At 43.1% G+C, this 18,130-nt stretch overlaps 1 protein-coding gene across 1 annotated transcript in view; it reads right to left on the bottom strand.

The window, feature by feature from the left end:
• The window catches only part of Slc2a12 (solute carrier family 2 member 12), a 51,500-nt gene that overhangs the window by 24,546 nt on the left and 8,824 nt on the right, over window positions 1-18,130 (bottom strand). Inside the window, exon 2 of the mRNA XM_027402927.2 lies at window positions 6,168-7,508. Coding sequence (XP_027258728.1) covers window positions 6,168-7,508 — 1,341 coding nt within the window. The remainder of the gene's footprint in view (window positions 1-6,167; window positions 7,509-18,130) is intronic.

Raw genomic sequence — 18,130 nt, 5'->3', positions numbered from 1 at the left:
GAAAAAGAAATCACAGCACAGATATAGACATGAGTGGTTAGCTCTTTGCAAAATAAACAAAGAGCAATTTTTAAATTTTTTTATTTTGTTTTTTTCTAGACAGGGTTTCTCTTGTAGCTCCGAATGTCCTGGAACTCACTCTGTAGACCAGGCTGACCTCAAACTCAGAGATCCACCTGCCTCTACCTCTCAAATGTTGGGATTAAAGGCATTTGCTATTACGGCCCAGCCAAAGGGCAATTCTTTAGATCCTCCTAAAGACACTAGGAAAATCTCTGCCCCAGGCCACAATAGGATGTTATTGTTTATGTCAGGATGGTTGGTTTAGATGCTGGCCTCTGTCATCGTATGACCCAGTCTCCCATGTGACACCCAAGCCAGTCCTTGGAGCTACCATTCTGAGTTAGATACCATGGGATGGATGAGAGAGTTAATCCCGTCCTCACACCCTAAGGGCCTTCCATCCTCACCTTCCCCACCCAGTAGCACTACTTTGGGCCTAGAAGTCCTCAAAGAGACTAACTCCTCCATGTTGTAGCAAAAAGCAAAGATGTCCAAGAAACTCTAGGATGACTTTCAGAACTCTGTGTCCAGTTGTTTGTGACTTGACAAACTATGTGCCCTAGCTGCCTCCCACCAGCTGGTTCTGAGCATGACTGTCTCTTAGCTTCTTTTCTTATGGGCAAAAAAAAAAAAAAAACAGACAGATTTTTGAAAGTCATGCCCAAGTGACGTATTGTTCTACAGAAAGCCTCATGATGGTGTCTGGCAGCAAGACGACTTGCTTTAGTAGGGTAGCATTCCTAAGTTATTGGGTCCTTCATCACCCACTTGAGCTGACTCTGAGCTCCTTCCTGGACTGCATCTTAGTTTAATCATCTTTTCCTGTCTCCCTTCACAATCCAAATGTGGCCTGGCATGGTTAATAAGCAGAATTATAAGGTGCTCACATATAAAGGACAGAAAGAAGAAACACAAGATGTGGTTTTCTTTTTACAGGAACATATGATCTACTAACTGTTCTCCAATTAATAAACCAAAATGAATGTACAGAAGCAATACAAGCCATCACACAAGGACCGAGTTACCCTGTTGCACTGTCATTCACACTGGTACTGTGCTCTGTAGCATCCAGGACACATTGGTTCACTGAGCATGTGCCTATTCTCTCTAGCAGATACTACATTATCATGCCCAACGCATAGACTAGAAACAACTGACAGCAGAAAAGTGGCTTGTAAGTCAATAAATTAAAGGTCTGGGATTAGAACCCAGGGTTTCTTCCTTTTAACTCAGACTCTTCATATTCCAGAACTGAGTAACTCTACATGAGACATACATTAATAGTGCATACAAAAGGACTTTTAAGAATTTGACTGGACTCATAGAGGAGATTTTCATGAAGTCTCAAAAGTAGGAAAGGTTGAGATTGGGTAGAGGGCAAAGACACTACATGTGTTCTGTGTTTACTGACAGGAGATGGAGGTGAGATGAGAAATAAAGAAGTCCTAGTGGCTGAAATATCACCACACCATGCAATGCCCGCATTTCATTTTACTGTGCATGCTATGTGGAGTTTCCATGTACCTCTAGGTGACCAGAGATTGGGAGATAAGTAAGAACCACTGACCTCAGGGAGAAAACAAACACAAAAGCCTTTACAGTGCATTGGCCAAGAACATCTTTTGGTTTTCTAGCCAAAGAAATGAAAGCCAAGAGTTATTAATGAAAATGACATCACCTTCTTTTATAGAAATGGATAAATGAAAGCTAGTCATACATACTGATAACAAATATTTTGATTATTTCTTAAAATGTCTCTCAAACCAAAAGATTGAATTCAAGATCCTTCACCTTTTGAAACACATTTTTCCATATTCACATGTCTTCTCTTTTACTCCATGGATTACATTATGCTGTGTTGCAGCACTTTAGCTACGATGAGACTACATTTCCCAGAATCCCCTTCCCATGCAGTTCCAAGTTATCGTTTTCGGGAAGACAAATCTGCATGAGTTTGGAAGCCCAAAGTAAACCCCCAAGTCAAGCTTGCTGGTTGGTGCAAGGCCCTCAATATCACTGTAGCTGAACCACCATGCCGTACTGGGAAACAGAAAATTTGGCTAGGTCTGCTTTTAGAACTTCTCCAAGGCCAAGGCCAAGCACAGGAGAAACACAGCCATTTCTCTGCAGATGGCTGGTGTCCTCAGAGCTGATGGGGGAAAACATGCAGGCAGGCTGCAGTTTCTTCCCACACACTCCTAGTTTGCTATGGCAAGTTCAGTTGATTTTGCTCCTGCCAATCTGATTTAAGCTTCTCTTCTGCCCTGCAGATATTCCAGTCCACGATTAAATAAAGAGGCCACAGCCTTGCACAGATGTCTCTACTAGCTTCCATCCAGGGCCCTGATTGCTAAGTCTTTTCCTTTTCCTCTCCCTAGCCTTTGCTTCTTCAGCTTCTCCCAGTTATAGGCTATCTGACCCCTACAAGACATTCATTACAGGCTGGGGTTAAAGCATCTACAATCCCAGGGTTTGTATGATAAGATGCAAGGTAGAGGCAGGAAGAGAATCCCAAGATGCTCATGGATCAGATATCTTGCAATATGCAACTGCAAAAATAACCAAGAGATTCTGTTTCAAACAAAATAGAAGGCAGAGGCTGCCATCCAAGGTTGTCCTCTAACCTCTACATGCATGCTGTGACATACATGGACCAGCACTCACACACAAGAATGCAAGAACACATGTGAATACATGCACATACATTACACACACACACACACACACACACACACACACACACACACACACACAGTGGTAGGATATAATTTAAAAAGATCTGTTTATCGCCCAGAGTGATCACCCTCTACTGCAACTACCTACATGGCCATAGATGACCCAGGTCCTTCTCCACCTGACATTCCTTTCGCTGGCTGTACCGTGCACACTGTACTTATTCTATAGGGATCACTAGTTACTAGTAAAGGATGGTGACATTTTAAATGCATCTCAGTATTTAAACAGTCATTGTGACAAAGGAGGAGTCAATGTTAAAGTGTAGCCTAATGGAAGGTCTGGGAAGCTGTAGGCTCCCAGAGCCTGACCTGGAGCATCACCACAGCACCAAGAACTACACAGCTCCAGCTAGGAAGAAGGGAGAAAGAAAGAAAGAAAGAAAGAAAGAAAGAAAGAAAGAAAGAAAGAAAGAAAGAAAGAAAGAAAGAAAGAAAGGAAGGAAGGAAGGAAGGAAGGAAGATAGAAAGAAAGATAGAAAGAAAGAAAGAAAGAAAGAAAGAAAGAAAGAAAGAGGAAGGGAGAGAAAAGAAGGAAGAGAGAGAAAGAAAGAGAGAGAGAGAAGGAGGGGGAGGGAGGGAAAGAAGGAAGGAAGGAAGAGAGAGAGAAAGAGAAAGAAAGGTCTAGCTTCTTTAATCTTTTGTTGTTTTTTGTCTTTGTTATATCAGTAGAACTTGAATTCTAACTGATGCACATGTTCAATATTTTCTTAAGTTCAGTTATCAAAGTAAATGTATATCAAAGACTTTTTTAAAAAAATTATTATTCTCTTTTTTTTCTGGCATACATTGCCTTAGAAAAAGCATACACTTACCTACCTATAGCAGAACTTCAGAAGAGAGGGACTATATGTCTGTTAGGGGCAGGGGTGAGTGGTGTTACAGTGGCTGCTTTGCCAGCCCAATGAAAGGATGATGTACTATTTTCATTCACTCTTACTTCTCATGCCTGGACAGGCTTTGCTCATGTCAAAATGCACAGTCACTCAGGGCTTCACTCACTCCCTACTTAGATTGATTCCAAAAGTTCAATATCAATGACTCTCTTATGATACTATGTAACCAAAACATCAACTCTTTCAACTGAAGAGCTAAGTTAAAACCACAAGGGCAGATCTGTTTTATGCTTTTTCCCCTCTCAGATTCCTCCCTTGATATTTCACAGAATTGGATAAAAAAAAATAGCTACATAGCTATATAAAAGAAACATTTTAGTTTCACTAGGACAAAAGATTCTAGCAAAGAAAACCAGCAGCTTGATAACCACCATGTAAACGTTTATCAGATGAACAAATCTCACTGTACTTGCTTATACAGAAAAGTCTTACAAAACAAGGTCAGGTTGTTCTTTGGTGTATGATAACAGCCATTCCTTATTCTCCTGTAGAATATGAAGCCTTTCTTCAAATAAAAATATACAAATGATGGTTCACCAGCTGTCATTAAAGAACCAGAGCAGTCCCAGAAGTATACTGTGGGTGAACAACTGTCTGAAAACAAGCTGTATACTGTGTCTTAATACACAGGATCAAGAATGAGACAGACTAATCAGAGGCTAGGGTATAGTAATGTTTACTCTATCTGCCCCTTTACAGCATATATGGGGAAATCTACCTACCTATGGTGCCAGAAGATGGCCTCCTTCTGGCTACCCAACCTAGTTACAGCTGCTTAGTCCTGAATTGCCACAGCTGACTGGGCACAGTGCAGGGTCCACCGGATCCCTTCCTTCCTACCTGTCTAGAATTTGGGAAAAAAAATCACACCTAGAAACTGATATTTTAGAAGTGGGTGTAAAACTTAAATAATGAGGTAGTAGAATTAGGGCAGGAGAGGCTATAGCAGCACGTTCAAGAGTATTAATTGACTGGGATCAAGCAGGCCACCTCTGCTGACTGATGATAAGAGGCCAACACAGGGAACGTACCGTAGGCTAGTCAACAAGTCTCCTGGAAGATGAGAACAAGGTCTGATCTGTTCATGACTGTTTCCCAGCATTGAGCATGGCTCCTGGTCAGTAAAAATCAAGTCCCCTGACAGACATCACCTAACACATAGTTAATGAGTTAGCAGTGGATGGCTAGAGCATGCCTTCTTTCTAGAATGCCCTCCACATAGTGCCAAGCACCGATATTTCTCAACAGAATCGCTTCTTCAGCGGGAAGCCTCTGTGTGCCTCTTGGTCTGGGACTGTCAGCAGTTCCTTTTATTAGAGAAGACTTATCACCTTGATCCTTATAGGTAGTTTGAAAATTAACGCCACTAAATGGCGGGATTGAAGAGGGGTGAAAAGAGGGAGGAGAAAGAGAGAAAGGCAAGGAGAGAGATGTGAGTTGTAAGATGAGAGAATCTGAGATGGGAGTGTTAGAGAAACACTACCCTTTATTTTAAGCATTTTTTCCCCAGTGACATGTACAAAAGGCCTTCCACAACCCCCCCCCCTACAAAAAGGTTGAGACTTATTATGAGACCAAAGACTACAGAACAGAAATAAACTACCTTAGCAAGTCTGTCTCTGAGTTCAAACAGTCCAAGTCTAGAAAACAAAAGAACCTTAGGCCCCTGTAAATTACCCACTTACATTGTGTTATATGGGACTAACCACACCTTCAAATTCCCATTTAGTGAAAGAGCATGAAATTCCCCCAGAAAGTTGCTCTAGTAAATAAAATTTACTCAAAGAAATAATAAATTCTTCTTCCTATCTCATAATTTGCTTCTTATTAATTATCCTGGAATGCACCAATCATTGTACCTTTCAGAAAACTGGAACACTTAGTTGTTTTTCCTTTCACCCAAAAAGAGATTTATGGAACACAATGTAACCTCAATAAAGTTGCACTCATAAAACAATATAATACCTTTGAGCAGTGAATTCCTTTCCAGGTCTGATTCACCCCAGGTCAATTATGCTAAAGTATGCTCATATGTGAGAACAGTGATGAGTATCTAATCCTTTGAACAAATATGGGCTTTGTGCTTTTCAGAAGCAAGTACACACCGGACACATTTTCCACCTTTGCAGAACCTCAGGTACCACTTATATGCTCATTGGCTTCTTGTACGTACACGTAACAAAAATTCTATCTGAGTAGATTGCTTGAATGGATTAAAGGCCATGCAAGATGATCATCAATGAAACAGCAAAGGAATAAGAAATGAAGCACTGCCGGGTGGTGGAGGTGCACACCTATAATCCCAGCACTCGGGAGGCAGAGGCAGGAGCATCTCTGTGAGTTCGAGGCCAGCCTGTTCTACAAAGAGAGCTCCAGAGCAATCTCCAAAGCTACAGAGAAACCCTGTCTCGAAAAACCATAATAAATAAATAAATAAATAAATAAATAAATAAATAAATAAATAAATACTACTTACTGGGTCCTAGACCAATTGAAAAAGCAGCAACATAAACAAGCAAGCTGGCCAAGGACAGCCATTTGTAGGCAGCTGGGACAACTGCAGGGTCTGTGACTATCTGGTGTTCAGTTTGGCTCAGTCCAGCATTTGGTAAAGATGTGACAGTCAATTCCCCTTTCTGTTCCATTCCATCTTCCATGGGCACAAATGAGCCCCTGCTGTGGGGAGTGACTCCTTTAATGTGTTCCCTGAGACTGCTGTTGCTAGTTGACAGGTTCCCTGTTGCGTAGAACACAGGCTCCTCCAGGGACTGATTAAGAGGACTATGGCTTCTGCAGATATTGGTGAAATTCATGTTGATGTTGAGATTCACAATGCCCATGGTCAACAAGGAAGCAGCCATCACAGAGGAGCCAATGCAGAGGAACGTTTTGCTACCAACATGGTCCACAAGGAGGGTTGCTGGGATGGTGCTAACCACCTTGACCACTCCAACCCCAGTGGAGGCGAGGCTAGCTGCCTCATTGCTTTGGAAGCCAACAGACTTCAAAACAGTTGATGCATAGAATAGTATGTTTGGCTGGCCAGTGGTTTGTACAAAAAATACTAGCGTCAGGCCTATCATGATTCGAGTCCTCATGTTGTCCTTGGAGCGAAACAGATCCCAGAAACTATACTGATATTCATCTTTCAAGGAAGATTTGATCAAAGTGAGCTCTTCCGTGGTGTCTGAGATCACTCTTAACTTCCTGAGAACTTTGCCAGCAGCCTCCTCCTGTCCTTTCATCACCAGAAACCGAGGACTAGGAGGAAGAAAGTACATTGCAATTGCTTGCAAAAGCCCCAAGGGAATCACAAGACCAAACATATACTTCCAACCATTGGAGACATTGGCAAATGCGTAATTTGAAATATAGGCAAAAAGGATTCCGATGACAATCATCAGCTCATTCAGTGACACAAGAAGGCCTCTTCTGTGTTGGGGAGCGATCTCTGCAATGTACACACAAGTGGCAATAGATGACAAGGAAATGGAAACCCCTATAGCGATGCGTCCCATGATGAGAACCATGTAGGACAAACTCATTATCAAGACCAAGCTTCCCAGTCCTAGAAGACAGGATGACAGCATGATGGTGAGCCTTCTTCCATACCTGTCTATCAGCACGCCCCCAGTGAGAGAGGCCAGGAAGGCCCCAATGAGGAGGGAGCTCACAACCATTTCCTGCTCATGGCAGGTCAGGGCTAATAGGGTTCTGATCTGAAGGAGAGCTCCAGAGATGAGTCCAAGTTCATAACCCACCAGGAGGCCGCTGATGGCTGCAGTGACAGATGTCAGGAAGGTAAACATGCTGCAACCTACAAGCAGAAAAGGGAAACCATGAAGTCAGTCCGGAGAGGTTATTCCAAACCTGCCATATCCAAATGGAGATTTACCTTTGGGTAAGACTTTCATAACATTGACTTTAGACGTGCATACACACAACCATGGTAAAGTAATATGTCATGGTAAAGTAATATACTAGCCAAAAAAATGATAATTAACAGAAGGCAAAATCATTTTTTTCTGTGTTGTTTAGAAAGGGAGTCATGTAGGCATTTATGAAGTCTGGCTTCCTGCTGGCCAGGATGTTGGTGTTGTTTTTAGTCAAGAGTTAGTAGCTACTCAAGATAAGCAGCTGGCAGATGATAAAGACTAAACAAAAAGGTTAGCAGCTAGTGTGTACCTTTGGCATTGGATTAGATGTCCTGATAGTCTGGTTGTCGAAGCCCAACCCAGTTCTCTAAAGACAAACCTTTGAGGGCAGATAGGAGGGAAGGGACGTCTAGAAGGAGGTGTAGGTTCCTGGCTATGTGGAGCCCCATAGAAACCAGCCCCTGAGGCTCTTGCCTTCATTCCTCAGTGACCACCATCAGGCTGTACTTGGCCTTTGCTACAGGAGTCTTTGAACAAGGAATAGAGGTGAGAGAAGGAGGTGGATGAGTGCTTGAATAAAGGCAAGGTTGTGTTAGAGATAAGGAAGGGAAAAACACATTAGGACAAACAGCCCACAATGCCTGTTGCTCATGAGAGGAAGAAGAAAGGCGGAATGCAACAGAGGGGAACAAAGGAGAATTGGGATTCTTTTTAATGTAAAACCTAGGGAAAAGGGGAGAAAGTGAACAGTTATTACTTTTCAGTAATGGGTATACAGATATGCACACGCACACATGGACATACACATGTCTATGTATCTTTGCAATGTGACAAGACCAAAAGAGAACACACAGAAAGTGGTGGCAGGGGTTATATATTGTGACAGCCATTTCTAGGACAGGACAGAGAAGCTCTCGTCATGTCTACGGTACAGCATACATTGTATATGACACATGAGCCTGCCAGTAGGGAAAGGCAGAGAATTTAGATAGTTACAGAGGAGCCCCGTGTGTAGGGTAGAATTCATGGGGGACACCTTTCATTGTGTTCTAAGGACAACGGCTACACACCCACTGAGCAAGTCAAAAAAGCATGAGCATCACAGCTTTCTTGACTTGGGAGGTGCTAATGCTCTGTAGAGAGACTGGGTCTCCAAGGGCCAAAACTGGTCACTGGTCCCAAGGACATCACTGACAAGAGATGATGTTAGCTCAGACTTGAATGCTCAGGTGCAACTGAAGACAAGTAAACAAATACAAGACTTCCTGTCAAGCCAAACAAGTGCCCACGGTTGTAACTTCTCGTGAATTGAGGTGAACTAAGCAAGTGGGTTGGTACCTCAAGTGCTGCTTTGGCTGAACAGTTCTAGGGGGTACTTCTATAACACTCAATATACATATGCATGTTTATATAGACTGCCTGGTACAGCATACCCTTCTAGGGACGGTCAGGAACAGATCTGTTTGTGTGTAGTAACAAGAGAGATGAACATCAGAAGCTTCACTTTGGACTTACTAAAACGTTTTCTTCATTTCCCCTGTAAGATAATATCCAAGAGGGAAACCAAGTATTTGTCTATCTAAGGCACCTGGGCCAGATCAAGGCTGGAGAGATTAGCAACTATGATGTTTAAAACCACAGGAATAAGTGAAATCACTTAGGAAGACAGAATGCAGGAAAATAAGTGGGGCTAAGACTGGGACCTTGAGACCTCCAATACAAGGGCCAGGAACAAATGGGAAAGTGATAAAACTGGGCTGAATAGGCTGGGAACAAGAGCATGGGCACAGCTAGCGTAGGCTGAGGTAAGGCTATTTAACTCTGCCTGATTTTAGAAGTGAGCAGCGTGCCATTTAAGAATGTTATTCCACCTGGGCATAGTGGTGCGTGTCTTTAATCCCAGCACTTCGGAGGCAAAGGCAGGAAGATCTCTGTGAGTTCAAGGCCAACCTGGCCTACTTAGCTAGGGCTCCATAGAGGAACCCTGTCTCAAACAAATAAAACAAAAACAAAACTAAGCAAACAAACCAAAAAACTATTCAGCTTTCCTGAGGTAAATAGGTCAAATTAAGGTGACCTAATCACCTCACATCACAGACAGTCCAGGTATTCTCTCCCACCAGGACTTTAGTGGCATATGTGAAGGAGACAATTAAAAATAAATAAATAATCTGAGGCTGGTGGTGTAAGCCCATTGGTAGCATGTTTGCCTAGTATGCTCACAGTCCATGGTTCCATCCCTAGCATGCCATAAAAGCTGAGTTTGGTGCACATGCCTATAATCCTAGCACTCTGGAGGTGGAGGCAAGATGATCACAAGTTCAAGGTTATCGTTGGCTACATAGAGAATTCAAAGTCTGCCTGGGCTATAAAAGGTTATGTCTATAAATAAATAAATAAAACCACAAATAGTAAGATATTTGAGAATAATAATCCATCAAATAAGGCTAACTTGTAAGGATTGAACCATTAGACTAAAACTGAATTAGCAATTCACCTAGCCAGAAAATAACTATGAAGCACCATTACATAGCAGGCACTTTTCTCGGTGCCAAAATATACACAAATACACATACAGAGAGAGTGTGTGTGAAATAAAACAAATATGGTCTTGGCCTTCAAGAAATTTAACCACCTGGTGACATTTCTCTTATTTATTAAGTTTGTTTTGTTTTAGTATATACTTAGTCTCCTACAGATCCATCCTTGCCTTTGGTTTGCACACACACCTTTTCCCCAGATGGTTTTAAACATTCCCATCAGCAAATTCCTACACTGCAAAGAGAATCAGGTAAAATCCTCATAACTGGATAGGTACTCTCTCTCTCTCTCTCTTCTCTCTCTCTCTCTCTCTCTCTCTCTCTCTCTCTCTCTCTCTGTGTGTGTGTGTGTGTGTATGTGTGTGTGTGTGTGTGTGTGTGTGTGTTGAAGTGTGGTGTGTACAAATGTTAAGAACAGAGGAAAACTTTTGGGAGTCAGTTCTCTCCTTCCATCTTGAGATATGGGGATGAAACTCAGGCTTTCAGGTTTGTGTGGCAAGTGCTTTTACCTGCTGAGATATCTTGCCAGCCCAAGAACATTGTATTAGCCATACTTACTTTTGCCATTACTCACTTTAACTGCTCTATGGACTTGGGTATGCATGTGTTTGTCAATTGGTAACTGGCCTTTGGTGTTCTGATGGATATGATTGTTAACTCTTGAGAATGAAATCTTGGAACCAGACTGAGTGAGGCAGAAAAAAAAAAAAAAAAAAAAAAAAAAAAAAAAAAAAAAAGGTGTTCACAGTGACATGGGTAGCCAGGGACAAGTTAAGGATGTAGTGAAATTGACAGCTGAAACAGCTTAGGGAACAGACTGTCCCTGCCACCTTCCCTTTCCTTGCTTTTCCTTTTGGTAGAAGGGAAAGAGTGTTTTCCTACAAAGGGGACTTTTGGTGATCCCAGGCCTCCCTCCTCTAATGCCCTACTGTTCTGCCTTGCAGAGATCTTCAGGGGGTGGACAGGGTGGTAGCTTTGTGTGGTCTAGTCTGGGAAGAACTACTCCTTCCAAAAGAGGGGCCTGGCTCCTGCTGTTGCTTTCTGGACTTGGAAGATTTGCCTCTTTCCTAGCCAGGGCACAAAACACTGACAAACAGGGATATGTGTGGAGAGTCTGGAAGCCATCCCGGTTTGTCAGTGTCCTTGAGACCTGGAACAGAATACAATTGTTCAGAGAAGAATGACAGCATTTCTCTATGAGTGGTTGCAACATTTTGCTTTAACCTGTGTGCATCACAGCATATTATTCTCTCAGTGTCTATCATTCTATTTTATCTATCTCTGGCTAATTCACCATTAAAAGGATAAAACCTTTTAGTAGGCTATTCTATGACCTCAACCCTGTGGGGAGAGCTTACTAACAGTGGTAAGAATTAGGAACTTGGTTGTTTAAAACCTGCTATGTCCCCCCTTGTGTTCTTCGAGGAGCACTATCCCAAACTATTATTCTCACCTTATTGCTGAGACTTATGACAACTGAAGTTCTAGTTCAATCCTGAGGCTGTCCCATGGGGTTTTGAATTCTAGTTCAGTGTAAAATGCTTCCAAGATGGCCACCCATGCCTCTTCAAGACTTCACGCAGAGAACATTTCCTGGTACTGCTTTCTCATATAAAAGTCATGATGAAGAAAGACACGGAGTGGCCTTTTCTTGGGTCTACTTTTGGTTAATGATGATGATAGGAACAAAATGTTGTCCTATAGATGCCAGGAAGTAGACATAACTTTTCCAAGAAATCTGACCATGAACAGACTGAAATCAGATGCAGTCTGAAGTGATGGCAGGAGACAAAGTTTGTCAAAACACAAATGGAAGAGTTTGGAGGCAGCGGGATGGTTTGAGGAGAAGTAGCCAGGGCTACAGTGGAAAAGAAGAACACTCACCCAAAATTAATGTAAAAACAAAACCTCAACAACAACAAAAAACATTCCCTGACGTGGCGTTAGAAGCTTGCTTTCAGCATCCCAAAGCCCTGCTTCCAGCTTCCCTTTTTTTCACATCACTGTTCTTCATAAAAGTGCCACAGGGAATTCTCAGCTTTCTAAGCTGAGACAAGTGGAGGGTGGAAAATTGATGGCAGTCATGGAGACTTTCGGAACCCACAGGCTGTTGGGTTGCGCTTCTCCCGGTGTCTTCTGGCTACCTTGCAAGGCCCACACCTGCATCCGAAAAATGTTGCTGCCTTTTGATGCAGTGAGGATTCCTTACCAAGGTGCTATGAAGATGAGATCACGAGGCCATATGCAAAGCAGTCTTAAGACCCACAGGGGCACACAGAGCGTAGTTGACAGGCGGCACTGGGCAGGGGACAGCAGCGCTGGCTGCCACAACAATAGCCGTACTGTCTCCGCTCTCGGTGAGTCACATGAAACCACGATTGTAGCCCACACTCAACATGAGATGCCCCATTTTCCACAATATTTGAGTATCTGCCCACTTTCTTCTCCCCTTTCTTCCCCAGATGCCAATCCTGGCGTCTGCACATAATGGGCACACAATAGATACTTGCCGCCTCACTGAATCCCACAGTGGGCTGAAAAGCATGCCCGCACAGGTTTCCTTGGCAAGCCGCCAGGTAATTATACAGCTTGACCAACTGTGAAAGCTTTCTCGGATTTAAGGACCCCTCCTCCGTGTATTGTTCAAGAAAAACTTGCAGTTGCCCCCTCAAGCAGGCCGACCATTGTGTTCACTATTTTCGCTGCTTCGCCCTGGGTGCCTTTGATCCCATCTCATCTTTCAACGGCCACCTCAAGTGCCACCTCCCCTGGGAAGACCCTCTTTAGTGCTGCCATTATCCTGCCTAGCTGCCTTCTGCTGGCTTGTCCAGCCCCACTGTGCAAAGACCTCTAAGAGGGTCTGCCTCCCGAGAGGTACTGGTCTCTCTGCACCTAATCATCCTCACATTTAGGCTGGAAGTTACCTTGAAGGCCAAGCTCTGTCCTCCATGCTTCTCTAGTCTGGCTTAATCTTCTGCAGCTGGTAAGGTAACTGGTGTTTGCTGGCACTGTGAGTGGAGACACTGCAGAAGGCTCTTCCTCCATCCTCTTTCTCATGTGGCTGTATCACAGACGGCTAACATGCAGGACTTTTTAATTACATGCGGTGCTTACTATTGCATAGCATACTGCCAGCATTTCCAAACCATCCTCAGAACAATTATTGGCTTGTTAATATCACACCACTGTGGGGACTACAAAGTCTTGTGTGCATTTGTACTTCCGTAACATCAGCCTTGTGTATGAGCCTGTTCTGTATGACCGCCGGCCTGCTCACGCTCACTGTTAGTTCCCTTTCAAGGCCCAGGCTTACAAACTCTACATCACTCTCCAAGTACCAACTTCTCTGGCCCAGCTATATATATATATATATATATATATATATATATATATATATATATATATATATATATATACACGTCCTTTACCATTTCCAGAAACTTCCACATTCTTTCCCAGAATTGTGCAGCTCTTCACACTACACCACCCCCCACCAACCACCAGGGTTCTTCATCTTCTATGTTCCAGGAAATCTTATTCATCTTGGAGGGTATAGCCCAAATAGCTTCACTTCTTCAGCGCCTCCCAGACTTCCCTTCTTTGTTTAACATTAACTGTGTATCTGTGGCCCATAGCACTCGATGACAGGTAGTCATATAGCCATGTGTATGTGGCCTTAGGCCAGCAACACTGACAGCAAGAGAATGCCTAGCATGGGCATAGAGGCTCTAGAATGGCTCATGATGGAAGAAGTCTGGCTTAGCCAGAAGGCCGTGGCACATGAACTCCCAGAAGCTGAATGCACACAAACTTTTAGAGGCCCCATCCATGGAGAGCTGTAGTGTGGGGTTCCTAAGTCCCAAGATGCTGCTTTTTGGTTCTATGATATGTGTGGTGGTCCTGTGGTGGCACATATTGGTCACCAGCTTTTGTCTAACTCCTACAAGCTTTCTCCTTACCTTAGCACACAGCAAAACCCAGACCAATGGAAACTTGGCCTCCCTCAACAGCTGCCATTGCTTGACCTTCCCAGGAAGAGGATAGGAACATCGCTTGCTTACATTTTCATTCCTCCAATCCCAGGTTTGACCCAGAGGGACATTCACTGGCATACTTCCCTGAAACAAATATTCTCCTTATTCTATTGGCAAGAGAGGTACCAATTGAGGATCATTATCTTAATACTTGTCTACATTTGGCTTTTCTGTGGTATTTACTATCCCTTTCTGTATGGCTGCAAATTGTAACTATCAAAATAAACCTAAATGTTTGCTGTTTTTTAAAATTTCCAGGTAGTTGTTGAGTCCTTTTGCTCAGAAAACAGTTCTTCTACTATATTTCTGCCACATTATTTATATGTTAATTGCACATGTTCTTATTTTCTTCCATATCTACCTCTGTCGTATCTATCTTTTTTGCTCATCCCCTTTAATAGTTTCTTCTGGCCATTCATCACATCACACATTCAGAAATTGAGTCTCTCGTGTGTCTTTATTCTTTTCTGACCTCAACCTGCCTGACGATGGCCGATTCTCATCTGAGTCTCACCAGCTCTGCCGTCACCTCTGCCCACTCAGCCTAATCAGGTGTCGCCATGGTTTGAATGTTGCCAGTCGCTTAAATGTCCATATGTTGGAGGTCTGATGCCAGTGCGGTAATTCAGGAGGTGGTTATTCCAGTGGGCAGGCCTTTGATCACAAGGTATCCTGCCAATGAGAGGGAGTACTGGTGACAATGACAGGGAATGCTGGTGACAATGACAGGGAATACTGGTGACAATGACAGTGAATGCTGATGACAATGACAGGGAATACTGGTGACAATGACAGGGAATACTGACGACAATGAGAGGGAATGCTGGTGACAATGGCAGGGAATGCTGATGACAATGACAGGGAATACTGACGACAATGAGAGGGAATGCTGACGACAATGACAGGGAATGCTGGTGCCAATGACAGGGAATACTGATGACAATGACAGGGAATCCTGGTGACAATGACAGTGAATGCTGATGACAATGACAGGGAATACTGACAACAATGACAGGGAATACTGACAATGACAGGGAATACTGGTGACAATGACAGGGAATGCTGACAACAATGACAGGGAATGCTGATGACAATGACAGGGAATACTGGTGACAATGACAGGGAATACTGACAATGACAGGGAATACTGATGACAATGAGTGGGAATACTGGTGACAATGAGAGGGAATACTGGTGACAATGAGAGGGAATACTGGTGACAATGACAGGGAATACTGGTGACAATGAGAGGGAATACTGGTGACAGTGGCAGGGAATGCTGATGACAATGACAGGGAATACTGGTGACAGTGAGAGGGAATACTGGTGACAATGGCAGGGAATGCTGATGACAATGACAAGGAATGCTGGTGACAATGACAGGGAATGCTGGTGACAATGACAGGGAATACTGGTGACAGTGAGAGGGAATACTGGTGACAATGGCAGGGAATGCTGATGACAATGACAAGGAATGCTGGTGACAATGACAGGGAATGCTGGTGACAATGACAGGGAATACTGGTGACAATGAGAGGGAATACTGGTGACAATGGCAGGGAATGCTGATTTTTTTTCTATCTCACATATGCTCCCAACAATATAACATTTTGATCCCCACAATTGTCCAGACTAAGAGAGGTCCACAGTCTTGGACTTCCAGCCTCTAAAAACATAAGCTAAATAAATGAAGGAAGCAAGCAAGCCTGCCTTGGGTATTTAGTTATAGATAAACAACAGCCAAGTAATACAGATAGTCCATTATTTTTTTTATAATCCATTGTCATAAAAACTACTTTGAGAATAAAAGTAGCTTTCTAAAATTTATGTTTCTGGTAAAAGTGGAAAAAATTCTTTTTCATTGTATTTGGAACGTACTGGCCAATTACCAGATTTTTAGTTCCTTTTTGTTTTATTCACAAGCCAATTATGATGCCTTTTAATACAAGAACCCCAAGACCTGAAAACATGGGGCTTAACACATCAAGGACTTTATTTCAATTCCAAAGGTATTCAGTGAAGAGGTCCCTGTGGCTTTGGTGTCTCCAGTGATTTCCTTGGCTTTTCTCTCCCTTCCCCTACCTTCCCCTCTCTGCCTATCTTAGCAGGGATGCTCTTTCTAGTCTCAGCAAGACTTAATCACAAGCACAGAACAGTGTTGGAAGAGCTGGGCTGCGGAGCAGAACACTCAACCCTGAAGTCAGCTCCTATGAAGCTGCTTTCCTTTGACCTCCCGCATCTCCCAAATGGAGACACACAGCGGAGCCTCATGGGAGTCTCGTAAGTCACTCCTGGTCTTGGACATTCCTGTAGCATCTTCATTTTACTCAGTGTTGTATCTTACTTACAACTATTTCCGGTTTTCAATGCTACTGCCATTTTGCATGGTTTCTGTGTCTACTTAGGTTTTCAATAGATGGTTAAGAGGAATTAAAACAAAAACAAAAACAAAAACAAAAGCCTCACAGCCATCCTGCCTCCTCACCTCTGAAGTTTCTTAGCGTGTGGGTGCTGTGGGAGGGTACAGATGTTTCAAAGTGCATACTGTCTTATAAAGAATTCCCATGAGTGACTATTGAACAGCTTTGTTTTTGCTTTTGTTTTAATAGTAACATACCTTTTCTTTTGTAAAATTTTAAATGTTTGACTCACATACATAGGAATAGTCCTCTGTCACTGCATTTCCTACTTAATAAATATAAAACCACAAAGAAATCAAATGAGGATCTGAAGTTGCTTTCTATTTAAAAATGGTTAAAAAAAAATGTCCTCTTGTGGGCTTTGTTGTTGTCATCTTGCTTGTTTATGTGTTTGTTTTTTTGGTTTGTTTGTTTGCTTGTTTTTTGAGAAGGGGATCTCAGGTAGCTGGGACTGGCCTTGAATTTGCCGGAGTTTAAGGCCTGAACCTTAAACTCCTGATATTCCTGCCTTCATGTGAACTCCCACATGTGGCTGGGACTATAAAAGTTCACCACCACACCTGGTTCCTTTTGTGTTTGTAAACCCTTAAACATGGCATGAGGTGGGAAGAGCACAAATAATATTCTAAATCCTAAAATGGGGGTAATTTTAGAGGGAGCTCTTTTTTTTTTTTTTTTTAATTTAGGCCTGGGTGGTCAGTCACATAGGCATTGAGAGAGCTGCTCACAGGGAAGTCTGCCAGTGATTGGACAGATGGACCAGGAAGACAAAGGGAGAAAAGATCAAGATACTTCATACCATAAGGAAAACTTGGATAGAGAAGCAGGGAGGCATCAATAAATAAGGGCTAAAGTTGTGAGACACAGGGGCAATGGAAGGAAAGGCTAGAATATGGTGTCAATCCACAGGGACAAGCTTGGGAAGAGAAGCAAAGGGCGCAAAATTTGGTGAGAGTCCCAAAGATTTTTAAAAACACCAAGTTTGCAATAAACTTCCTGTGTGGATATGACAACAGCCTTTTAAGAATGCGCCCACATAGTCTACTGAGCTCATCAGTCCATTTCTGAAGGAAGAGCCTGTGTGGCTGGGATTTGATAATGGGGAGGGGAAAGGCTGCAGTGTTCTTACAAGCTATAGCAAGGATAAGACCAAAGTTCCATAGCTGTAGGGGAAGGGCGGAAAGCCAGGGAAAACAGAAAGTTGGGGCAGGAAGAATCAGAAAAGCCACAAGTGTCCTGCTGGGACTTCGTGCCTGAGGGCAGGAAAAAAGGTAAGGAGCCAGAGGGCTTGAGGGTTTACTGGTAGGGGGTTGGGCCTAGCTTTACTTTCATATTGAAACCATGGTGACCTCTGAGAGTAGGAGAGGTTGAAGTCACTCTGGTGGGCTTCTCTAAATGGATGTAGGCTGCTTCCTAGGACTTTCTCCTTCATGCCTGCAGTCCCTGTGTGCAGCTCCAAGATTTCTCTGTTGTCTCCTTTCCCTGCTCCAGACTCACCGCTCCCATCAAACGGAAATCCTTACATTCCCTGAGTGTGTCATCCTCTTTTCTCCAGTTTTCCATCTGACTT

This window comes from Cricetulus griseus, chromosome 2 (assembly GCF_003668045.3).
Source record: "Cricetulus griseus strain 17A/GY chromosome 2, alternate assembly CriGri-PICRH-1.0, whole genome shotgun sequence".
NCBI lineage: Eukaryota > Metazoa > Chordata > Mammalia > Rodentia > Cricetidae > Cricetulus > Cricetulus griseus.
Note: the sequence above shows the minus strand (reverse complement) of the source record. Positions and strands in the feature narration are given on the sequence as shown.